General features: G+C 40.9%; 1 protein-coding gene across 1 annotated transcript in view; it reads right to left on the bottom strand.

Moving 5' to 3' along the window:
* Positions 1-27,265, bottom strand: part of LOC124797965 (peptidylglycine alpha-hydroxylating monooxygenase) — a 214,192-nt gene that overhangs the window by 12,792 nt on the left and 174,135 nt on the right. The window contains exon 8 of the mRNA XM_047261128.1: positions 16,545-16,687. Coding sequence (XP_047117084.1) covers positions 16,545-16,687 — 143 coding nt within the window. The remainder of the gene's footprint in view (positions 1-16,544; positions 16,688-27,265) is intronic.

Below are 27,265 nucleotides of genomic sequence, written 5' to 3'. Positions count from 1 at the left end.
TACAAGAAGTTGATTGGGCACATTCGAGCTCTTTGAAAATGTTAATGACAAGTATAATGCTTTTCTCAATGAATTTATCTGCCTTTTTGAAGTGGCCTTTCCTAAAAGGACTGCCAAATTCAAACGTGAAACCTAGTATAATAAAAACTGGTTAACTTCGGCATCAAAACCTCCTGCAGAAGGAAAAGGGATCTATATGCCTCACTCAAATGCAGTTATAGTCCAGAAAAGGAAAAACATTACAAACTATACCACAATATCCTTAGAACAATTCTAAGAAGGACAAAGAGTATTTCTATAAAATCAGAAATTGATGTTTCTAATAATAAGATTAAAACCATATGGGATGTAATAAAAAGGGAAACAGATAAAATCCCTGCTGCAGTAAACACCATAGGAATTAAAACAAATGATACCATTCATGAAAAAGTTTAAATAATTATCGACATTTTTAACAACCACTTTTTGGCGTCAGCAGCCCAAACTGGAAAAACATGTTCTGTTAATGAAGCCGTGTTATCCCTACAAAACATCATTAATAAAAAATCAAGCAGATTAAAGTGTCTCCTGTCACAGTACATGAAATTTAGAATATAAGTAAGGAGATGAAAAACAAGAATTCTGTTGGCATTGATGGTATCTCTTCAAGATTACTGAAGGAATGCTATAAGCCAATAAGCAAAATACTGTGCCATATATTCAATGAATCCATACAGCATGGGATTATTCCTGAGAGACTAAAGTATGCTATTGTCAAACCTCTCTTTAGAAAAGGTGATAAAACTGACATTACAACTATCAGTCTGTCTCCCTTTTAACAACCTTATCTAAAATCTTGAGAAATTGGTTCACTAAGGACTTATTGACCACCTCATTCATTATAAGGTATGAAACAGTAGCCAGTTTGGATTTCAGTGGGGTATATCAGCAGAATAAGCTATTTTCTCCATCACCCATCATATCTTAGAGTCTTTTAATAATAAGTTATCTCCTGCCAGTATCTTCTGTGACCTTTCTAAGGCCTCTCATAGTGTTAACTATGAAATGCTCTTAGCAAAGGCTGAATATCAAGATATAAGTGGATCAGATGGCTCATGGATTAAATCCTAACTGGAAGAAAGCAGGTCATATTGAACGACTCTGAGGGGCACTCTGTGTCATCTAGCTGGTACTCTATTCACTGTGGTGTTCTTCCGGGCTCTGTACTTGGTCCTATTCTCTTCCTCGTCTTCATCAGTTACATTCCCTTATGTCCTAGCTTCAAAACTCATTTTACTCTTTTCGCTGGTGACATCTCCATCCTCATCAAGAAAACTCCCAAGCACAATCTTGAGGATTTGGCCAGTTTTGTCTGTAATGAAGTACTTAATTGGTTTGATAATAATGGGTTATCACCAAATTTTAACAAGACCCATTTCGTTCATTTATAAGTAAGTAAAAAAGTGGAGGATCAATTCAGTATTAAATGTAATGGTAGTGAGTTGGTACAAGTTGAGTCATCTAAGTTCCTGGGTGTACACATTGACAGGAATCTAAAATGATCTGAACATATTTTACAATTTCTCAAAAAAAAAAAAAATAATCAGGTCAACAACATTTGTATTATTTCCACTGTCTGTGATCGAGACACCACAAAAACTGAAACTTCCTGGCAGATTAAAACTGTGTACCGGACCGAGACTCAAACTCGGGACCTTTGCCTTTCGCGGAAAAGTGCTCTACCAACTGAGCTACCCAAGCACGACTCACGCCCCGTCTTCACAGCTTTACTTCTGCCAGTACCTCGTCTCCTACCTTCCAAACTTAACAGAAGCTCTCCTGTGAACCTTGCAGAACTAGCACTCCTGAAAGAAAGGATATTGCGGAGACATGGCTTGGCCACAGCCTGGGGGATGTGTCCAGAATGAGATTTTCACTCTGCAGCGGAGTGTGCGCTGATATGAAACTTCCTGGTAAAGGCCCCAAGTTCGAGTCTCGGTCTGGCACACCGTTTCAATCTTCCAGGAAGTTTCATATCAGCGCACACTCTGCTTTCCTGGGTAACCAGCCACTTTCCAAAAAACTATTCATTGCCCAAAAAGAGACTTATTACAATAATGAATGGAGTCCAGCCTAGACATTCTCAAAGAAACCTCTTTAGAAAATTAGGGATACTAACAACTGCAAGTCAATATATCTACTCCCTGTTATGTTTCATTAGTAAAAATGAGCACCTATACAAAACCAATGATTCACACCATACCCATGACACCAGGAGGAAGATGGACCTCAATTATGAATTAAAAAACCTTAGTATTGTACCAAAAGGAGTCCATTACATGAGCTGCAAGGTGTTCAATACTCTTCTACCATCACTGAAATCACATGTCCACAAGCTTCCCAAATTTAAACAACAGCTCAAACACTATCTCATAGATAATTCCTTTTATTCGGTTGAAGAATATTTCAATTATGTTAACTCTAATCAATTTTTTTCTTTTAATTAAATCTGATATACTCTTATGCATTACGATAGTTGAAATCATTATTAACATTACTACGCCTTTTATGTAGCTATTGTGATCTACTTTCATTTTAACTTTTTTAAGTGTAATTTTGTCTATACCTATTAATGTGTATTTTGTCTTATATCTCCTCTTGCAAGAGCGTTTTTTATGTGTTACTTTTGAGCATTTTTTATGTGTTACTTTTGCATAATTTGTAATAATTTAACACGTCTTACGTCCATGCAAATTTTAGTGATCTAAATAAATAAAAATAAATATAATAATAAAGCTATAGTCAGTGCATATGTGAAGAGAAATTCCCCTGAAGAGAGTTCAAGGCACTCCATCAATATTGTCTTTTATTTGTTTTAAGGCAAAGGAATGATGGCAAGTAAATAATTATTACAAAATGTATTCCAATTTGCTCAATTTTACCACTACAATGCAGTGGAACACTTTTTTTGGTTACATCTCAGCAGGCATTGATTTCACTGAACACTCAACATGTAGCTGTACTTATGTTTGTTTTAATTTCATTCAGCTGTTTGACAGAAAGCATTTAGTCTCATCAGGATCTGTCATGTATTATTATTGAAGTGATGTGGGACCTACCCATCTCACACTATCTTCCAGCATGAACGAATGTAACATAAATCCTGCAGTAAGTATAAATTTGTGCCAGAAATTCTCCTCCCCAAATCTGAATGTTTGCTGCTAATGCTTGTTTCTAATCATTTCCTGGTTGCAATGGGGCATCTTAAATGTTTTGACATTTCTGTAACAATTCATTCAAACAAAATGATGCTAAACTAGCCTTGTGGTTGGATTCCTATTTCAAAATAAATTTTAGAAAACAAAGTTAGTACAATCGTTCATGAATTTTTGGCCCTGCACCTCTCAGGCAGATTGTAATTACTCCTATCACTAAGGCACGATCTGTCCCAAGCTTTCCCTTTAGCATTCCATCATTCTGATGCATGATGTGGGTTGATGATAAAAACATTGAGTTACCATTTGAGCCATACCTTTGACATTTATCCTTACCCAGATAATCTCCCATTCTGACTCATAACACATTTGTAAGATTGAGGGATGATTTTACGGCAATAAATGTGCTGCTCTATCTTAGTAGAAGTTAAGGAGTTTTCTTTTTTTTTCAGAAATAAAAATGCTGCTAATATTGTGTTCAATCTACTGTGGTATATATTCAATTCAAAATTTAATTTTTCACAACTGTTTATTTCTGTTTTCACTCAATATCTCTTGTATTATGTATCCATTGTTATTGTGTGTGTGTGTGTGTGTGTGTGTGTGTGTGTGTAAGAGAGAGAGAGAGAGAGAGGGGGGGGGGGAGAAACTTGGGGCACTTCTGCACTTCATTAATATTAAGTTTGCATTGTCTTGTTTCACTTGCTTTGATGTGTATTCCCATCCATAACAAGTGAAGGTGATCCATCATGCCTCTGTAGTGTACAACATCTAACTGCTTATCCAGCATACAAAGGGGTTTCTCTAAATTAAGGAAGTACTGCTGTCTGTTATACATGGTAATTTGTGTTCAAAATTTCACTGTGATTCTTAAAGGGGTTTTCAGCCACTGTGGGAACATGGAATAGAAGTCTGTTTACATAATGCAATGAGTAAACTAATTTTTATTAATTTAATTTATTTGGTACAATATGAGAAATGAACAGATTTCAATGACAGAGATTTTAGCGCATACATTGGAGAGCTGATTTCATCACAGGTTCACAACTTTAAATGCAAGGTAGAGTAAATGAATCTGCAGCACTTATCATTTTCGACCACTTAAATCTAATTGCATGCTGAACAGGGACTCAAACTGTGACTCCCGTCACCACGTGGGGCACTGCACCACCAACTAAAACTGAGCTGGCAAAGCTCATGTCACAACTTTACTGAGCTTCAAATTAACACCTGGTTCACAAGGAGAACTGAGTAAAAGATATGAGAAATTTCAGGCTGTAACAGATGAATTTCTCTTATTCTTGCCAGAGTATATGCATTGTCAGCTGACTGTGGTAGGCTAAAATTATATGTGAGACTAAGGACTGAAGCAGAACACCACACCTGTCACATGCAGCGTACTTCCAACCGAGGTTGCTAAGAGTGGCTACTTTTCTTTTGCTAAGCAAATGATGAAAAGGTGTCCATTAAAAGTGGAAACTGAACTATACCCATCAAATACGGGAACTATGAAGATGTGTGTAGCAAAAGTAGGGGAGTTAGAAAGGAGAATACAGAAGAAAACAAATGCTCAGATATTTTATTTGCTACGAATACATGTTTTAGATACTCAAGGAGAAACAACATAATAATGATGTTATAAGACAGCATTGCTGTCAAGCAAAGATAGGAAAATCAATGTCTACTCCCTACCGGGAAAGAAATTTAAATCTTTACATAGATGCTCCATGCCATAAACTGAATAATGTAAAGAAGCTCTGAAGGTACATATAAAACTGCATATAAAATTGACACTTGTCAACCTAACTGAAGAAAAAGGAATATTTAAAAATCAGAACACCAAAATAAGAAAGGAAAAAAAGATAAATAAAGTAAAAATAATGTGCTATAGTAACAGATCTGCTATGCATTTCAATTCTCGTGCTTTAAATTTCATAAGCAGCCAGAAGACATGCAGAAGTTGACTAGGGTGATCTTCCTGCATTATGTAGGCAGTAGGTTGTGCCGTATTGGCAGACATTACAAAAACACTGTCAAATGTGTCTCCGAGCATCTGGTGCAAGTTCTGTGAAAGTTAATCTAAGTATAAGGAGGCCAAGAGAAACATGATCCCTTGTCAGTGTAGGAAACTAAGTAGATGTGATGAACACAGGCATCACAAAAGATTAGATCAATCAGAAAAAATCTGCTGCCTAATGTCAAGATAAGTCTCACAGCATGAAGTAGGGAAACACCAAACCATTATCATTTGTTGCCTTGAAATGCTGGCCCTCGATAATTAAAGAAGCAGCTGTAATACATAGAAAATCACTTAACTGACAGAGACACATCAGCAATGTGTTGATGGGGCCCAAACATTATCTGTCACACAACAGTAATTGCTGAAAAGACAACAATGATTAAGAGGGCTTGAAGACAGGGCAGCAGGGCCAGGAGCCTGCAACTTGCTGGGCATATACACTGGGGTCTGAGGCATGTTATCTGGTTTCCCATGAAGCACAGCACAAGGTCTGAAGACCACTTCAGTTGCAGTCCCTGCATCCTCTGGGCACTCATGCTCTTCTAATGGGGTACCATACAAATTGATTAGCCCTAACAATTACCTTGATTCACAACTAGAAATAACAAGCAGCTGCTTTGCAGATATACTGTGCAGTTACTCAGCCATCATCTGACATTATGATTAGTGCCAACCAAACAGTAAGTTTTTGGAAACATTGACAGTGCCAAAGATTAATCTTTCATTTGAAGAGTAAATAAAAAAAATACTACATGCAACTTTTGGCTGTTTTCAAAAACTTAATTTTAACAGTCATGCCCCCCGCATGCAATGCCTGCTCTTGCTACATCTAAACAGTTATTAAGCCAGGAAACCCTCAAACAACACAATCAATTAATTGTTTTGAACTGTTATGATCTTGTCCTTGTGGCTTTGTTCCACACCACAGCATTAACAGTTATGGTACAGTTAGTTTAAGAGGTGGCCTAATACCCTTTCTGTCACCACCCCATTACCCCCAGGATAGAATTTTTCTACCTCAACTGTCTGCCTATAATGTTACTCAAATGAAAATTTTCTAAATGTTTGTGACTCATGTACCTGAGGTGGGACTTGGACACCAAACCAGTATTCACCTAGTGGGATGTGGGAAACTGCCTAAACCACTTCCAGGCTGGCTGGAACACCAACTCTCATTAATCAGCCAGGCATATTCTGTCAGAGTCCAGCGCATCTTCCCATCCCACAAGCAGAGCTTTAAGATGCTCTGCTACCCATGTGGGTATTTTTGACTGCAGAATATGAGAAAGCTATTGGACAGAGGGGTTAGATAAGTTAATTATGAACAATAAACAACACAGTGCAACACCGCCTTTCCCAGCCATGGCAGTCTTAAACCTGATAGGACTTGATACACTAATCCTGACACTTAGTAGATGGAAGTTTATATTATTAGATGGAATTTTATACACTACCATTATTTGTGAAAACTGTTATAAGTCCTTGGGAGTGTCTTAAGGAAGGTAACAGCGCAATAATAGTTTTTATGAAACAGATTACAGTACCATGATAATATTCAGATCTGATGCTTGAGTAACAAGGAAAGTTGTGTTGTTTCATCATCAAATACATCAAGTCTTTGACATTTAGAAACACATAAATAAAAGCATTCTCATATTGGGAGATGTAACCCACCTACTGTGAACAATTCGTGCTCAACTGAATGGGCATGGACACCTAAACTGGTTTCATAGACTTTCCACCTACTTTTTCCTTTCAGTGCTGCTACTGGATCAATAGAAAACTAGGGCATGATTACCCAGATAAAGAGAAAGGCTCCACAGTTTTTCACTGTTGGAAGATGACGATCTTGAGGTGTATGTTTCCCATGATGTTCTCCATATGCAAATACAGTCGAGTAAGAAACAGTTAGAAAATGACTCACTGGATCATGTCACATTTCCACAGGTTGATATTTGAGGTTATGAGCTTCTTGGAGCTTTTTCGATTATTCTTAGCACTCTCCTGGTTAATAAGATACTCTCATTTTCTTCCTGCTATTTCAGTTACATTTTCATTCACACTATGTTCCCTGGATGCATATTAATACATGAGTTGCTTAAGTGGTAATGTATTAAAGGTAACAATTGAATAGGTTTATAGATTTTCTTCCATTATCATGTTTATCTGGTAGGTGCCAGATTAGAGAGTACTGAAAATTTGTCATCACTGAAAGTTTGACATCATGTACGTCAACACACCACCACAAATGATAGCAAATATACTACTTACTCAGAACACTCCCAAAGATATTGCAGTAACAACACACCACCACAAATTATAGCAAATATACTACTTACTCAGAACACTCCCAAAGATATTGCAGTACAAGTTTATGCCAAGGTGTTTGTATTATTTTTTCCAACTACTGTACCAGACTTGTAATCAAATGCACAGTCAGCTGCTGAGTCCCCTGGGATTTTGAAGCAGAAGGCCTGTATGTGTCCTTGTTCAGGCCACATTTTGTCAAATTGACAAATCTTTCACTAGATCAGAAAGGACTGGTAATGTTAATTAACAAATTAATTGTTTCAAAAAGTTCAGATTCATGAATGGTTTACACCACCTAGGTTTACGGTAAAATGCAAAATGGACAATACAAGCTCTGCAGGGTGAGGTGTTTCTTCATAATGTGAATAGCACAACCATTCTGCACAAGTCAGTAGATCTTTTCTGCTGCCAAGAACTCCTTGCAGATAGTTTTCATGCCATACAATTGGAGCAGAGTCACTTATTCATTGATTGTGTTCTGTAGATCCCATCAGGAAGTCAAGAATGTAGAGTACACGATACATTAACAAAGGACATGAGAAGCACTGAAACTTAAACTGCATTATCAATCAACTTTATTATTGTTATTATTAAGCACAGTGCATGTTGCGCACCCCCATCCCCCCCCCCCCACCCTCCCCACCCCCCACCCCTCCCAACTTGCCCCAATGGATGATGAGTTGGCATGCGCAGTATTGCTGCTGAGCAGTGTGTACAGAGGAGAATGGGCAGAAGCGTGTATCTACGCATCGTGCTATTGACGTAGCTATACATTACACAAGAAGTACATTATGCAAAAAATAGTATGGAGGTATGGTTTAAACACATCTAAGAGTGTATAAGCTTTGTAATCATTACTTTGAACTTATCACACAGCACGTATCAATAAATAAATGCATTTTCACAAAAGTGTGAAAGATCTGTAGTGACTGCTACACACATCATCTGCTATGGTTGTGCACATTAGCTCCATTCACACTTTCCAGAAATGCAGTCATGGTGTGAGTTGAATGACTGTGCAGTGACAAATGAGTGTTGTCAACTGCCAAGTTTGTGTCTGCCACTTGAAGTGTTGTGTGTGTTAATATTTACTTTATCGTTATTCTGTTCTTTTCTTGCTGTACACCAACAAGTCATCTATAGCAAACCCTTCTTTCCTTTCTGTTATTTTGCATTAATGAAACTGTTCAAGTCCATTCTCATTATGTGAATGAGCACTTATTAAGTATAGGTAGCACTAAATGATCTAATATTCCCATCAGTGGAGATCCTGACATAATCAGCACAGAGAAGACTGGTCCACAATAATATTGATTACAGAATGGAACCTTCAGCAGTATCATGACTGGCCATATGCCTCCCACTGTTCTGGCCACATAATCCGGTTCTCTGATTCTCCCAGGATGGGACCACCTTTTGATAGGCCAGAGTAACAGCAGATGTGCCTAAATTTGGGTCAGTAGTGAGTCATCTTGATCAGCGCTACACTTCCAAAGTTCAGGATATACTCACGACCACACTGTAGAGAATGCCTACAGAAGATTAAAGACTGAGCTTACTCATAGAGTTGCAGCATCATGGGAAGACTGTACCAAACAAGTACTGACTCAGGAAGACATAGGCAGTAGAATACCATCCCAGTACCTGTGTCACCTCTACAGCAGAGTGAACATCTGAACTGTGGCTGACAACCTCCTGCACACACTATGGGGCAGCCGTCTGCCACCACAGCTAAAAGCTATTGTTGCATCACAGACAGAGATGTCTCTCGATGCTGTTGCAGAACTGGTTAACCACATCCTAGAAGTTATTGCTCCAAATCAACAGGTTAGTGCTGCGACAGTGTAAGGTAGTAGCACATCCATGGCCCTTACTGTCTCACTTGCAGATTACAGTGTTCTGTCTGCCGAAGTTGATGCACTGAGCACACAGACTGGCATGCTGATGTCACAACGGGATCCTAGTTGCTATAGAGGAAGCAGCTATAAGTGATATAGGTGCTGTTCCTCGACTCAGTCAGTATCCAATGCTTACCTGCCAAGTTGCTGATACCACAGAAGATTCAGAGAGCAGTCTAAAAAGTGCACTAGCCCTTGCACCTACCCAAATGCAAACAATGGTTGATTGTAGACACCACCAACTGCCCAACTATGTCCCAGTGCCTATTCATTACTGACAGGGTATCAGGCTGGAATTGTTTAATAGACACAGTTTCCAGCATTAGTATCCTGCCCAGAGCAGCCTGTCCACTGTGCTTAGCTTGTCTGCTGCAAATTCAGGAATTGCGACATATGGCATGCAGCATGAAGAGTTGAATTTGGGGCTCAGTCATTTCACATGGGATTTTACTGTTGCAGATGAGGCCAAAGCAATTATAGGTGCTCGTTTCCTAGCTCACTACCAGCTCCTACCAGACATAGCAAATGCCCATCTAGTGGACAATATTACCATACTTATGGCCACTGGGGACCATTGTGAGACAGTATGTATGACATCAAGGTCATACAAGTTGCAGATGAAAAGTACTGCCCACTGCTGCCCGAGTTCTTAACCTTAAGAAGACCTCCAGCTGTGCCACAGCGAATTTTGCACAATACTGTTACACCTTCTGCACCACTTGTTAACAGCAGACACAGTGGCTGCGCCAAAGACTGAGACGCCGTGGAGTTTTACAATTATTTATTGAACTTTCTTTCCAATTTCTGTCTTGTTGTTGCTGCCCAGCCCTGCAGATCCCTCCGCCTAGCTGCTGCTGTGTAGATTCTCTGACAATGCATGCAATGCGTGCCGCTGATTGCACTCGGGAGCCTCAGGCCACCAGTGCTCTGCTGAAGCCAGGATGCCCTGTGGTTGAGATAAACTTGTCGCCGCCCAGCACCCCAGTACAGGCATGCCCACGGAGCTGCGTTGCCGTGAGGTCAGCTGCCGATGCCTGCTGCACCGGCGGTCGGGAAGCCGTCATTCGCGATGTCCGCGAGGTCCCGTCATGGACGGACCACGTGCTGTGGGGCTGGGTTGCCGTGAAGTCTGGGCATCAGTCCCCGGCGGCGTCTGTGACCCAGACCGCACTGCGGCCAGTCCTGCTGGAAGTTCTCGCTGTAGATAGTCAGCCATGGTGCCGACCGAACTCAAGCCGACCTCTAGAGCTGAAGTTGACATCTGGCAGCGAACGGATGACTCCTGCGAGCTGGAACAGACTTCTGGAATTGTCACCTACGAAGATTGATCATTCGGACATGGACCACATCCGTCCTCAGATCTGAACTGCTTCCTAATGGCTTCTGTCTGTTGCTGCCTGCGCTCCACTATTTATATCCGGCAGGAGGACGTTTTTTACACTCGGTGGTAGCCTTTTGTTATTACTCCCACAGTATATTGCAGCATAACTTAGCGTGCTGGCCTCACTTCCCCTTACCCAGCACTCTCCAGGCTTCGCTTGGTGCTCGGTCTGTTGGTGCAGTCTGTTGGTAGACTGCTGCTGTCAGCAAGGCTATCTGTGCCTGCCTATGTCACAACACCTCGGTCGCCGGCATGCCTCTGTTTTGCCATTCTCCACTGCGTGAAGCAACTCTTACTACATGTGGCCGCAACAGTACAGTCTACAATATAGAAACCACAGAGCACCAAAAGCTTAACACTCAATGCTGGCATTAGTTGCAGACTCCGGTAAGTAAGCCACTGGTGCAGCCCTCCAACAATAGGTGGACTATATGCTGCAGTGGCTGGCTTATTTTTCACACAAGCTATCACCTTCTCAGAAAAGATGGAGCACATACAATTGGGAACTTTTAGCCATATACACACACTGACTACAGGCCCTTAACATATTCTCTCATGAAAAACTGCAACACTTGCTCCCTGCAGTAGTTGAGCCAATTGGAATGGCATCACTAATATGATTGTGGACTGTCTCTCTTGAGAGGCCAGTGTCTCACAGCCTGTGGACATGATGGCACTTGCAAAGGTGCAGCAAGATGATCCTGAGCTACATGCCATATTGCATGACACAGAGGAATTTAAGTTACAGCTATCTGGTGAGAACATGAAATTTTATTGAGAGGTGTGTCACAGCAAATCACACACTTTCTTCCCCATTGCATTTCGCAGCCTGGTGGTCGAGGCCTCACATAATCTTTGTCATCTTGGAGTCTGATCATCATTCAAGCTAGTATCTCAGTGGTTCATGTGGCCAGGGATAGAAAGAGACAGCCACAAATGGATGAGAACTTGCCAGTGTTGCCAACTTTGCACAATCATTTTGCACAATCATTTTCCACATTCATTACCCGATCTGAGAGTTCCCACATGCTTTTTCACGCTTTGATCATGTTCATCTTGACATAGTCAGACTACTTTCTCCATTGGATGGCTGACCTTATACATTCACAATGACCAATAGACGCATACAATGGCCTGAGGCAGTAACAACAGACAACATCTCCACAGAAACACTTTCACACTGATCTTGCGAGTTTCAGCTCGCCACTCCATATCATTTTTGACAGAGGCCGACAGTTCAAGTCCGACTTGTACACAAAGTTGGCAAAGTTCTGTAGCTACGTTCATCACAAGATGATCCGTTGTTATTTGGCTAGCAACAGCATGGTGGAACTCTGACATTGGACGCTGAAAACTGAGTTCAAGTGCCATAGGACATCTTGGACATCTGTACTGCTCACATCCTGTTGGTCTTACAAGCCACACACAAACCAGATATAGAGTCCTTGACAGCAGAGATTGTTTATGGTAAGACACTGCACTTGCCATGGGAGTTAGTTACTGGCAGCCTGCTGTCAGAAATGGATGATCAACCAGAGTTCCTTCTCAACTTATGGAAATATGTAAACCACAACAAACCTACAAAGGTCCCCAGACATGGTTGTCCAATGACTTTTGTTTACAATAACCTCGAAGCTGTTCACACATCATGTTACATACAGACTGCATCAAGCCATCACTGAAACACATACACACCCACACACACACACATGCACACACACGCACACACATGCACACACACAGTCATATAGTGAATGGAAAACAGGCCACTGTGTCTCTTAGCAGAGTGAAGCCAGCTTACATTTTCAGGGACATATCATCCACCTTGCAGTCAAGAGGTGCAACATCACGCAGATGTGACACCCTGACTTCCAGCCCTGCCACCACAATAAACTGACACAGAACTTATGTACGCACCCACTCCATTATATGTCCACTTCCTGGTCTGCTTCAGAGAACTCCACTCTCTGCTTTCACCAAGGAGGCTCCTGTAGCGACCGCTGCACACATCAACTGCTGTGGTCACCCACATTAGCTATGATTATGCCTTTCAGGGATGAAGTTGTGGTGCAAGTTGGATGACTGCAGTGACAAATGAATGGCATGAACTGTCAAGTGTGTGCCACTGCTTGGAGCACTATGTTAATGTTTGTTACTTACTCCTTGGAGTTCTAACTCATTTACTTTATGTTTATGCTGTTCTTTTCTTGCTATTAATATAAAGCTGTGTATTGACAAGTCGCTTACAGCAACAGATTCTTTCCCTTCTGTTATTTTGGATTAATAAAACTGTTCAAGCCTATTCTTAGATTGCGAATGAGTATTTATTAAGTACAGGTAGCACTACATGATCTAATATTCCGGCCACAAGAAAAATCAAAGAATAAATATTTTTTCCCTGATTCATTTAACATTCTTTAAATCAATAAGTGTCTTGTACTGCACACTTATTAAAGCTGCCTATGTTCTTCCTCAGGGATCAAGCTATGTCCACACCAAATTTCATCAAAAGCTGATAAGTGGTTTAATCGTGAAAACTTGACAGAGTTTCCTTTATATTCATAATATTAGTATGGATAAAACTTTCAATTATGATATATTTTTTTCTGTGTTCTGATCTTGATGAAATAAGCCTGTACAGTGCCCAAGCTATGCTCAAGCTGCCTCTGAAAATCCCATGGGAACTCAATTTGAGTTTCCTCAAAGTAATGGGGCAGTGGCACAAATCCGATGGCATCCAGATGATGATGCAATTGATGCATTAATTTATTTTCCCTTTTTTCTTATCTGGAAGGTCTACCTCAAGTCATAGTGAGATGCAATGAGTCACAACTGACATTGCAACTGCTTACTGAATGTTTCTCTTATAACAGAATTTTGAATGTTACAGCAGCTCCATTCCATCGAATTCAAGTGGACATTCAAGAGTGTGGTTTACACTTTTAAAACTTGAAATTCTCAACATGAGGCCATAGTTGCCCCTTGCACTTAATACAGTTGACTTAATGAACTAAAAATCACAGGGTTGATGCACAGTACACCTTTGGTACACTGGTCTCAGCACACACCTTCAGACAGTTGTCAGGATGGGCATCTGCCACAGTGGTACAGAGCTCTGTAGCCGCTGCATGTTTGTGATCACAATGGACACTTGTCATTTGCAGTACTATTTCAGCCTGCTGTGACTGAGTTCCAGACTAATAGTTGTTTCATGGGGTTTCCAGTCAGCACAATACAGCAGTCAGCTTCCACTGCAGTTCATCATACAGCAGCAGGCACAGCTACCCCGACCTGCAGTTCTTCATACAGTAGCAGGTACTGCTACCCCCAGCTCCACCCCTCCTTTTCTGTCTACTGTTCCTACAATGTGTCGTCGTGTTTACATTTACTGTTTATCTCATGTGGACTACTCAGCAGACATTGCAGTTAATGCTTGTGTCTTGTGTCCCACTTGATCTTGTTGCAGAAGTCCTTCACTGTATATGGTTTTACTAAATAAATGGCTGGAGGCTACAGCTCTACAGTTTGAATTGCATAATGCTTTTCAGTGGTTTCTATAGTCTCATTGAAACAAACAGTAACAGGTATGTTCTATAAAACCATTTTTAGGTGACAGTGTTATTCAGTGATTCAGTCATAGATCCCTGTAATAGATTATATTTTCCAAGATGATAATACTCCTGTTAGCATGACTGGAAAATTCAGAACAAGTTTGCAGAGCATGAGGATGAAATAATAATTTGTCTGTGGCCTGCACAACTATTGCATTTAAGTATTATCAGACCCCTGTGGCCTGCATAAGAAAAACAGCTAATTACCCAAGACAGTCTTCCAGTGCTTCTCAAGGGATTCAGTCAGTTTCTCTAAATTAACCTTCAGGAACATCAAGCATTTCTGACTGCCGAGGATAGCCCCTACACAATATCAGAGTGGTCTTCATATTATCTAGTAAAATGTAAGTATATTCATAGTAAATCATGAAGCTTTTATCTAAGACGTCTGCCTGATATCAGTGTTCTGGCTGATGGATGTTCCTATGAGCTTGAAGTAAGTGAATGCTATATACGAGGTATGTCCACAAAGTAAGTTCCATTTGGTTGTATAAAACAAACATGTACAGATACAGAAAAAATATTTTTGTACAAAAATCTACAACTGTTAAACTACTTTTCTACATAGCTTCCGGAATTTTGTAGGCACTTGTCATAGCGTGGCACAAGTTTTTGTATGCATTCTTCATAGACGGTTGCCACTCATGTATTCAGCCATGTGGTAACATGCTCTTTCAGCTCATCATCATCGAAGTATTGACCACCAAGGACAAATTTTCGGTGTAAGAAGAGATGAAAGTCACTAGGAGTGTGGTCTGGGCTGTACGGAGGATGATCAAATGCGTCCCAGTGAAATTCCTGTCAGAGTTGTTAGTTAACATTCGCCGTGTGAGGTCGGGCGGAGGATGATCAAATGCGTCCCAGTGAAATTCCTGTCAGAGTTGTTAGTTAACATTCGCCGTGTGAGGTCGGGCATTATCACGGAAAAAAACAACACCTTTTGACAGTAATCCTCCTTGTTCTGTATTGCGTGGCGCAATTTCTTAATGGTCTCGAGTAACGATGTGCATTGATTGTTTGGCCTTGTGGTAAGAAATCAATCAGCAAAATGCCTTTTCTGTCCCAAAAAATGGTGCACATGATTTTTTGAGGTGTCAAGATTTGCTTAGGCTTAACCTTAGTAGGGGATAAAGAGTGCCTCCATTCCAGTGATTTCTGTTTTGTTTCAGGGGTGTAGTATGATACCCAAGTTTCATCCCCCGTGACCATTGTCTTCTTCATTGTAGCATGTCAAAAACTGAAGTGCATTGCCAATCTGTTTTTTTTTTTTTTTTTTTTTCCGGTAAGAATAAGAATTTTGGGTACCCAACATGAGCAAAGTTTTCGAAATTTCAGTTTTTCAGTAACAATTCCATGAATTGGTGATCGTGAGATTTGCAGAACTTCCATAGCAAGGGCACTAAGTGTAAACTTATGGTTGTGCTTACTCTTCTCTTCAATTGTGTGAACCTGTTCATCAGTAATGTGCATTTGATCACGTCCTTCATTGAACAGTCTGACCTATCTTCTAACCTTTGAATCCTTCATAGCATTTTGTCCATAAACCTCACAGATTTGCTGATGAATTTCCTTTGGTTTAACTTTCTTTACATTTAGAGGATGAATTACAGATCTGATTTCACACATGGCAGCATTTTCGATTACGGATGACATTATAAAGAAGCACTACAAAGCATATGTCAGCAGCAGTGATCTGAAAATGGCGTAATGTCTTCTCCTCGAGTCAGAGTAACTGCTGTGCATGCTTGGAACTGCGATCATAGTGCTGCTGCGGATAGAAATAGAAACGGAACTTACTTTGTGGACAACCCTCGTATATTGTGATTAAACACAAGATTTATTAAAAAATCCAACATTTGAACAAAGGAGTGGGTGGGGTGGGAGTGATTCTCATCCCTTTATTAATTTAGCCAAATGAACAGCAATAAAATATTTCTTGAAGTATTTAGTTTCTTACACAGATAATCTGCTTTTCAAGAACTACTTACGCAACAATAAATATATCTGCAGAATGAAAAAAGGGTGACTATGACTTGCATGCTACTAATCTCCAACACATGCAAAGCAAAATATACAAAAATACTTTCCCAGCATTCAGAACATCAATAAGAATTATTGTATATAATTTACCAGTCTGTCACCATGATGTATGGGTTCTGTATTGACAACCGGGTAGAACATCTGTGGTGTGAGTGGATCACGCTTTCCTAGCAGGGTCCAGTGGTCTCTACCAGATGAATCTTCACGTACTCGATACCCTGACACAACACGGCCTGGAAAACAACCAATAGTCATAAGAAAACTTATATCTAAGACCAATGAAAACAACATACATTTTCACACGACAAAGGTTTTCATGACTGGTTACCTTATTTGCTGATGAATGTTTCAGATTTTAAAGTCATGGTCTATGAAATCTTTTTGTTCTTGACCATTTGTTCACAGAGTCACTGAACATTTTCAGAGGTGCTCCTAAAACCACAAATTGAAGTTTTCTGAACCAAAATTTTACCTGCAATGACAAACTATTGTCCATGACTGAGCCATTCCACGAACATCTATGCTTGTCAATGTCAGAGCAGCCTTGCTGCAGTTGCTGTTTGGCTTCTTTTATATAGCCAAGCAGGAAGTGAAGCAGCATCAGCTAGTGCAGAATCTTAGCAAGCAGTCTGCCTGGGAATGAAAAAGTGAACACACTATCTGCTGGAGTTGGTCAGTGAGCAGCCAGTCTACACTGTAGTTACAGACATGCAACCAGTGAGCACCAAGGGCAGTACCAAGCTACAGGCAATGAGTACGAGCTGACTGGGTGTTTCCCTGTATCTCTGCTTTTTACAGAGTAAGGTGCCCTGGTGGATGCTATGCCTGTCATATTCTGATGTGACAGGATTTTGTCAGGAGGGTGCTCAGCTTCATTTGCAAGTAGATAAATAGCTGCTGTGCCAGTGATCAGCGGAGTTGAAGTTATCTGTTAGCAGTTCTTCACCACGTATTCTGTTCTGGTAGGGGCTATTTAGTCTGTATTCCTCTTTACTGCCACAGGATGGTACAGCAGTGCAATGGGTACATAAGTTTGGCTCCTCAGTGTGAGTTATGTCACTTTGTAGACATTCTGGTTGACCAATGTATGAGCAACATTGTTTTGGCTGTCACTGTGGTTTGTTACAGCATTGTCCTTTTAGCTGCATCCTTCCTGTCATGTTCGGGTCATTTGGTGGTTGAGTTAATGTTGTCTCCTCACATGTGCTGATGTTCTTGTTAAACTATGTGTGTTAGTGCATTAATCTCTAGTATAATTGAGGGGCTTGTTTTGAATGCATGCGTTCTTTCTTGTTCATCCCCCCATTTTAAAATTAGCATTAAGTTTGGCTTGTCTTTCACTAACATGTTCTTATAACCAACCACGAGTCTTGAGTGATGCAAAGGGCTGTGATATTTTACTGAGAGAGTAATTTATGAAGCTTGCCACCATTTGATTATTTATAATAGTGCAGAGATTGATTTTAATAGATGGAGCAATAGATGTGAAAGCTATTCATCTAAGGTCAGCACCATTTAATTGTGTAAATTTTGGTGTGCCAATTGTGCCAAGGATATTTCAAGAGTTCAGTATGTGCCAAGTTAACTGATCTATATTTTTCATGTGTTGTTTTAGAGAGTTTTGTGCCAAAGATTTATTTTTAAAGAAATTGCTACCTATTTGTAAATGTCTTGTGATTCTTAAGCGGTAAGTACCACTTGTTGCGAAATTTCTCTTACTGTAACTTTAAATATTTGTCATAACATTCTTTGTTTTGAAACTGGTCCTAAGAAGTCAGTTCTGTTATCACTTTTGGTGAATGATTGTGACTTAATATAATGTACCTGAATGATTACAGTGAGCCATATTTTTTACTACCAGTTGTAAGATGAAAGGTTTGTTTTCTTATCACCAAATGTGATTAAATACATCTAGAGATTAAAATGCATTATGATCAGTTACAGTGAAATTGCTGTTACAAAGAAGTGTGATGTACAGATTGTGTTTTTTTAATAACACTGACATTAGTACAGAAAAACAACCACCAAGCTCCACTCCCCCACAACCACACTCCCTACTGGCACAATAGCTGGGCAGAGAACCCATCAATCTATATAAACATGGAGATAATTTTAAAAGAAAAGAAGAACCACGAAACTTGGTGACATATGGATTGTAGCCCTACAGTATCGATAGATCGGTGTTACCTCTGACAGGTCATAGTTCAATAGAAAAGTTTCACCTTTGACAAGGATTGTCTCTGTTGTTCACGATTCAGCTTCTACCGTGTCCCATTTTCATGGTATTTACGTCACTCCCTGATGTTCAACCCATCAGTTAGCATGACTAAGTGGAACCATGATACCTCTGAAAATGTCCAAGATGGCTCTGGACCAAACACCAGGAATGAAAAAGTTTCATGGACCATGACATTACAATCTGACCAATTCACAAGCAGTTAATACAAATTAATTTAAGATACTGCAAAAGCTTGCATTTAACAGTAACTCCCTGGAGTATTCATGTTTTAAGCCATTACCCTTGTAATCCAATAAGGATTCATGTTTTTGTACCAAAGTTCTGGGAAAATATCACTACAGAAAGCAGTTTTATTACCTGACCAATTCAAAGATGGTGATGAGTAATTTCAAGCTATGGAAAATCTAGTATGGAATAATGGAATAACAACATTATGAAAAGGACAGATTGCTACTCACCACAGAGAGGAGACATTGAATGGTAGACAGGTACCATGAAAAAGATTGTTACATACTATTCAGCTAACAGACTGTGGTAAGCCCTTTATCAGAAATAGATAAGACAAAACCCTTACACATTCACACAAACGTAAGAAATTTCAAGAACCTTTCAGAAATGATAAATACTAAATGAGAAATATTTGCAGATGGTTGGGTGAAACTTGTGACACGGAGCGCACCAGCAAGTGACGCTAACTGCTACACCACACCATCACAGTACACACGGCACAGCTTGTGGCATTGTTCCGTCTCCTGGAGAAACAGTGACCCACTATTTCAGGCCACGCATGTGTGTGCACATGCCCCCCCCCCCCCCCCCCCAAAGCACACACAGTGATCTTTCTGGAGTGAGTAAGGGGGTACAGAGGAAGCAAAGGTGGAAAAGGCGGTGGGGCGAGGGGGGGAGGGTGGTTAGCAAGGAGAAGATGTGCAGGGATGTAGTGGGGATGGTATAGTGGGCTGCTAAGTACATCATTGGGAGGCTTTGCTGGGGGAGGGGAAGGCAAAAGGGAGAGGCGACAAGAGGAAAGGACTGACTATGCAAGTACGATAGCAGGACAGAAGCTGTGTGTAGTGCTGGAATGGCAGTAGGGAAGTGGCTAGGCAGGTGAAGGATAGGGAGTAGTGAGGGCTGAGGCCAGGGGGGTTATTCATTTGAATATGTTCCAGAGAGAGTTCCCACTGTACAGTTCAGAAAAACTGGTATTGGTGGGAAGAATTCAGATGGCGCATGCTGTGAAGCAGTCATTAAAGTGAAGCACATAGTGTCAGATGGACGTCTGCAACTGGGTGGTCCAGCTGTCTCTTGGTCAAAGTTTTGAGGCCACTATTCATGAGAACCTACAGCTTGTTAGTGGTCATACCAAGTCAAATGTGGCACTGTGGTTGCGGGTAAGTTGGTAGATCACATGGTTGCTTTCACAGCCAGCCCTGTCTTTGGTGGGATGGGACACACCTGTGATAGGACTGTTGTAGGTGGTAATGGGACAATATATGGGATAGGTCTTGCATCTAGGTCTATTGCAAGCCATAGGGCAAGGGATTGGGAGCAGGGTGGAATAGGGATGGAAAAGGATATTGTCATGTCTTAATACAATCAAGTCCAAATCCAAAAGCAGGGTCATCAATGAGGTACAATACATCACTAAATGCACACTTCTTACGAACACCAACATACAGCTGGAAGAGAACTGGACAGCTGGTCAGAGCATGCTGTTATTTATACAGACATTGAATATTCCAAAATATACAAACATAAGATATTTCAATAACCTTTCAGAAATGATAAATACTAAATGGCAAATAATTACAGACGGTTGGGTGGAACTGGTGACGTGCAGCATGCCAGCCCGTGATGCTAACTGTGACACAACACTAAATGCACCACAGGTTTCTGGATTGTTCCCTCTCCCTGAGAAACAGTGACCCACTATTTCAGAAGTTCTCATCTAGGATGACTACAGTGCCATGGATCTTGATCTTGTCAATGGTCCTCTTTATGACATCACTGGTGGGTCCTTACATTTTAATCATGTTGCCACATCTTCTTCATTATGATGACCATCAAAGATAATCCCTCCCATCAAAGTTCCATGGTTACTTAACAGGTATTCTGTTTCCTTGAATGAGAAGCCCCCACATCAGTCTGTGCCTCTGGACTGCAGTAGGGCTTCATATGGATGTGGACAGCGTCTCTGCCCTTTTATCTTCTTAATGGAGGGTCATTATTCTCAACTTTCTTTGTGACATCTGACAAGTGACAAAGGATATGCTACAACCCAAAGTAGCATTTAAGTAAATTTTCCAATAGTCCCATTTTCCACACAGGTGCAAAAATCCACACCAAGTCTCCTGAGCTGTACGGAAGGTGCTCTCAGTCTTTCTCTTAAGTGTCTAGGGTCCATATGCAAGCCAGCTGTCTTGCTTCTCCTGTCCTGGTATCATCTTGTTGAAATGGGAAAAGTGTATCCACTGTCGTTTCAGTCTTGCGACTGTGGAGGAGAATGAATGGTGTGAAGCCGGTAATGTCTTACTTCGCTATGTTACATGCGAGTGCCACAACAGGCAGTTGTTACTTTGTGGGTGAAATTGAAGCATAAAATTACCTCTGTTACTAGTCTGAACTGGAAAATTTTTCCACCATAACAGATCATTACACAGAGTGCTTCTGCTTCGAAATGATGTCTTCTACAAGGAACATTGCAATTTCTGGAGCTTTGGCAACAGTGCAGCTTTGGTGGGTGACAGTATAGCAAGCTAGGTAGGTAGGCAGTGCAGACTTTTATCCATCTCTTTAATTTGTTGATTTTGGGAACCTTCCCTAGAGACCAATTCAGTTTCGGTGGAATGGCACTGCTGCAGATGAAATTGGTACCAGATGCACTGTTCAGCTGGCAGCATTCTATATGAGTGCTAGCTAATTTGTGTATGATCCCCTTTATTGATACAGTGTTTTGTCACTGGCTGATTGGTCTTTTCTTGGCTCCAGAATTGAAAGCATCAAAAAATTGCCATGGAACAGTAACATCCGCCGATGCTGTTCCTTGGTTACGCCAGAGCTTATTGTATGTAGTGACAGTAGAGCATGATTCACGGATAGCACTAATCTGTCCTTACTGGACTTGTCTGACTGTTCCTGTTCACAAACCTTTGGGAATGAGCTGTGGTTACTTGTAATGATTAGCGATGAGCCTGAGTAGCTCTTTTCAACAGAAAAAAAAGCTTCAAAATTTAACTGAGCATCTGGAATGATGACTGGGACTTGTCTCATTGACAACAGCATGGTACCATAGTTTTCAATGGTACAAAACCGTCCAGAGCAATCTTTGTTGCTTGTTGGAACTTCATCAATCTGAAGGTCTCATCTTCCAGTCTATGACTGCCTGTGATGCTTGCAAGCAGTTCCATTTGAGAATAACATTATGATTACATACTGTTCAAATAAAAAATTGTAAGACCTGTGTTCTATCTTTTCCAGTTATTCTTGCAGTACATGTTCCTCATGGCTGGACATAATTCCCTTTTGTGGCCTGCGGCACAGTCAATTTTATATCTCAGAATACAGTCTTCTTGAACTGGTGACAATAAGCACTTGACATTACAGGAAAAGATGCCCCTGAGTCGAGTAGCATCCAGAGAGGCTGGCTGTTGATGATGATGTCAATGAGATTTACTGGCACCTTGGTGACTGTATTACATGGAAGATTTTCATCTGTGGCAGCCTCACCTCCATATATGGAGTTTCCTCAACTCAGCAGCCAGGTGAGTGGCTGGTATCTCTGTACAGTGAATGTGAATTGCTAAGGCATGTTGGGGAGCGATTTCATCCAGGGTACAGTGATGGGCTTTGTGTCAGACATTGACTATAACAACAATCATCATCTTTCTCTGCATTAGTGTACAATGTGTCTACTGCATCCACAGTGGAAACATAACAGTGTGTTATCCTCTGTGCTCCAAATATCTGTTGTTCTGTGGGACATTATACCTGGTGGAGGAGTTCATTGTACCTACATTGGTTCGATGCTGGGTTGGCATTTGATGCCTGCAGCAAAAGTCTAAGTTGGCCAAGTCCATTCATCTGGTTTGTACAGTTGGTGGTGGATATTGCTGCTAAATATTGATACTACACTTCAGCATTCTTCATTACATCCTGACAAAAGGCATAAACATTCACGGCTGCCATCTCTTGCTTACTCAGACCAACAGTTCTGGCTGCCATAAACTGCTTTATTTCTTCTCTTGCTACCTGGTGTATGAGAGAGGTGAGGTTGTAGTGGGCTTCCAAAACTGCCACAAGAACCACATTGGAGAGTCAGTCAGACTTCTTTCATTTGACTTACTCTGTTGGATTTCCTCTATTTGCTGGAAACATTTTATGAATTCCTCTATTGTTGTGACATCTTTTACCAGAAGAGTGTGCTACATGTCTTGTGTGACTCCTTTCATCTAGTTAAACAATGGCAAGTTCAGGGTGGAACACTATTGTTATTCATTTATCAAGTTTGAGACTTTGTTGGCTTCTGTCTTATTCGGATTCATGATTTGGCATAGGGCCCAAGATTCTGTGTTTACAACTGTGTCATTTCTCCTTGACATTGGGACCTGTTCTTCAGTCATCTTTCCACTAAGTGGACTTTTTGCTGACTGTCACCAAATGTTTTCTTCTGTTTAGCCTGCAATTTGTCCCAGCTATTGATCTTCTCTTCATTATTCTCTAACCACTGCTTGGTTATGCCATCCGAGTAAAAGTACACATTTACCAGACACAACATATCATCCCACCTGTTGTATTTAGTAACCCAGTGGAATCCTTTCAGCCATTTCATCATGTGGTGATCAGTATCTCGAGAAAACACTGATGGATGCCTGAAGTGCAGCTGACTTGTTGCAGTTTTGGAACCCGGTTTCTGAATATCTGGAACTTAGGAATGATGTTCTGCATGTATCCTGGTTCATGTCCATGTATTCAATAGCCATTGCCTAATAGGAACAATGCTGATACAGATCTTTTGAAGGACACAGCACCTCCACCAAACAATGTCACTTCATAACCACAATCAAGTCCAAATCAGACAGCAGGGTTTCAAATGAAGTACAACACTTAGCACTGTCAGCACATTTATTATGAATGCCAATGTACAGACAGAAAAGGACTTAATTCCTGGATGGGTCATTCTTCTATTTATGTTAGCATCAAATAGACCCACTAAACAAATATGACCAACTTAAGAAATTTCAACAACCTTCGAGAAACAGTAAATAAGAAATGGTAAATAATTGATAATGGTTGAGTTTGAAATGACAACTCACAGCACTCCAACCAGCAATGCTAACTACTATGCCCCATTGCACGCAGCACAGCTTGCGGCAATATCGTGTAGGTTGACAGTAGGTTGAGTGGGCAGTGGAATACCACTATGGGAAGGGTGGGGTGCATGTTTAACAGTTCAGGACACAACAAGAGATAGCTAAAACCCTAGTGGAGAATGTAATTCAGTTGCTACATATGTGGTTGGTACTGAGTCACAAGATGTGTGCTCAATTGTTGAAAGGCAGCATTGGGTATATGGGGGACAGTAGATGACTGGGGAGACAAGGCGTGGGAGATGTGTTTTGGGACAAAGCTGGGAGGATAATTTTGGTATACAAAGACATCAGTAAGATTCTTTGCATACTTGGAGAGGGATTGCTTCTCACTATTGATTCACCAACTATGGGTGGCTAAGCTTGTACAGAAGGGGCTTCTTGATATGGAATGGGTGATAATTGTCAAAGTGGACGTATTGCTTGTATTTGGTAGATCTGATATGGATGAAGGTACTGATGTAGCCATCTTTAAGGTGGAGGTCTGTTGGGTTGAAGAGGACCATGTGGATCAAATGAGAGAGTAGATGTTGAGGTTCTGGAGGAATGTGGACAGCATGTCCTCAATCTTGGACCAGATCACGAGATGTTAACAATGAATGTGAACCATATGAATGATTGGGATTCTGGGTGGTTAGGAGAGATACCTCTAAATGGCTCATGAGTAGTTTAGCATAGGCTAGCACTATGTGGGTGCCCTCTGCTGCACTATGGATTTGTTTATTGATGATGCTTTCAAATGAGCAGTTACTATTGGTGAGGATATAGATGACCATGGTGACCTGGAAGGAGTTTGTAGGCTTGGAATCAGTCTGGCATTGAGAAAGGTAGTGTTCAATAGTAGCAAGGCCATGGGCATTGGAGATATTAGTGTAGAGAGAGGTGGCACTGACACAGATGAGCAGGGCAAATGAACAGAAACTGAAGAGTTAGTGGAGAAAATGGCTGGTGTCTTTTTATATGCAAGGGTAGGTATGGTTAATAGGCTGTGAGAGTTGATCCACTAGGTCAGAGCTTCTCTCTGTAGTGGCATAGAAACCAGCCACAATGAGACATCCCTCAGGAGGAGTGAGGGTGAGGAGAAAGATAAGACTTGGGGGAGATGTTCTGGGATGGACCTAAGGAAGTGAGGAGCAACCAGAGGTCAAACTGGATTTCTGGAATGGGATCACTAAGTCAGAGCTTTTAGGTGGACGTACCTTTAGGTAGTTCACATGGTTCATAGTCACAGTGGGGGAGCCTTTATAGCCAGGTAGGATTATAAGTTTGTGATTTGTTTTTAGGTGGTGGACCAGAGTTCTTTCTATAGATGTGAGATTGGTTTCCACATTGAGGCATTTGGGGAATGATGATGAGGCATGGTTCCAGGTTGGGAAATTCTGGAAAGTTAATAGGGAGTAATTTGAAGGTAGAGGAGATGGATCACAGATGGATGATGGAATGAACTGAATGAGATGGAGTTCAGTACTGCTTTTGGATTGAGTCTGATTGGTAGGGCTCGTTGCAAAAAAATGTTTCCACTGTAGGGACAGGGAGAACAAAAATCTTTAAGAAGCCAAGCACAATTTAATTTGTGAGTAAGCAAAAGGCAAGGCCTTTGAAAAGGACTGATACTTTTATGGAATGCTTTTGGAGGACAGGTTCATGACTGTGTTGCAGGTCTGTTTGGGCTCTATGTTCTGTCCTTTAGCAGGAGGGAGTTTCTCAGGTAAATGTAGCATATCTGCAAGGCAGGGTTTGGCGGCTATGATGAGATGTGGGGGACATTTGAAGGAGGCTCTTATACTGGTGGTGGAAAGTGGTAGTCCAATGTGGTAGTATAATGAATTAATTGGACAGTTTTCTTGATTTGGCATGGTGCATACTGCTCTAATTCCAGGAGGATAAAGGTTTCAATTTAAGAGATGGAACACAGGAATTTGGGTTTGTAGTGCACGAAATTTGACAGATGGAGTGGAGATAGTGCAAAAAGTTTTGGGCCTGAGTCACGTCATTTTGCAGGACTAGATTGGTGGAAGCTATGGGATGACAGAATTTGAACAGAGAGAGAGATCACTGTGAAACGGTGGGTTGTAACCAGAGATGGGTAATTTAAGAGTCACGCCATTTAGGGTGTTTACATGAGCTAGGGAACAACACAGAAACAGGATGTGCGACTGGATTCTGGCCAGGTATAGGGAAAGTTCTCTGTATTGGCACAGACACAAAGAACAGGCATCCATGGTAAAGGATAACATATATTAATACATAAAATTACAAAACAATAAGTGGAAATATTAAAAAAAAAAGTTGAAAAAGACGAAGTGTAGGGAAAAGAAAAGATGAACCCTGAGTAGGTACAGTGAAATGATGAAACTGAAATAAAAATCTGTGTGTAAGACCTGTATCACATAGTCCTATCACAAGCATCTCATACTCCATCAAAGGCAGGGTCAGCAGCAAAAGCAGCCATATGATATACCAACTTAGCTGCAACAATTGGGCCAGATTCTATATGGTCATGATCACTAACAAGCTGTCTGCTTGCATGAAGGGCCACCATCAAACTGTCAAACAAGAGATAGTTACACCACCCAGTTGTTGAGCATGCTACCTAACCCAATGTGCTTCACTTTAATGACTGCTTTACAGCCTGTGCCATCTGGATTCTCCCCACCAAAACCAGTCTTTCTGGATTGCACAGTGGGAACTCTCCCTGTCCCCACAAGCAGCATTAGCATCTTCTCCCACCCCTAACCTGCTATTCCTTCCCCTCCCCACCCCATGCATCCACTGTGCCTGAGCTACTAATCTCAGCGAAGATCCTTGCTCACCTCAGATGCAGTCACAGTCAGGGCTTATCAAACACAGGTGACTGTGGCCATATGTGTGCAAGTTATGTTTTGCTTACATCTGATGAAGGACTTGGTCCAATAGCTGAGTAATATTTAGCCATCTTTTTCATTGTGCCCCTCTGCCACTCAATGCCTCATCCATGTGGTAAGTAGCAATGTATACTTTACATATTGTTGAAGAGCAGTTTGATGAGTATACCTGCCTAGTAGTGTGTTGTGTATACTATCTCCTTTTATGCTGGTGACACCACCATATCTTTGTGGCATTAACACTACAAAATAGAAGTTTTAGCACGCTATCCAAAGTTAGCAAAATATATAAATGCTTAGCATAAAGTAGTAAATGAAAACACTATATGAACGAGTAGGGCA

Source organism: Schistocerca piceifrons, chromosome 5 (assembly GCF_021461385.2).
Source record: "Schistocerca piceifrons isolate TAMUIC-IGC-003096 chromosome 5, iqSchPice1.1, whole genome shotgun sequence".
Classification (NCBI taxonomy): Eukaryota; Metazoa; Arthropoda; class Insecta; order Orthoptera; family Acrididae; genus Schistocerca; species Schistocerca piceifrons.
The sequence above is the reverse complement of the archived record's forward strand: the minus strand, read 5'-3'. Positions and strand labels throughout refer to the sequence as shown.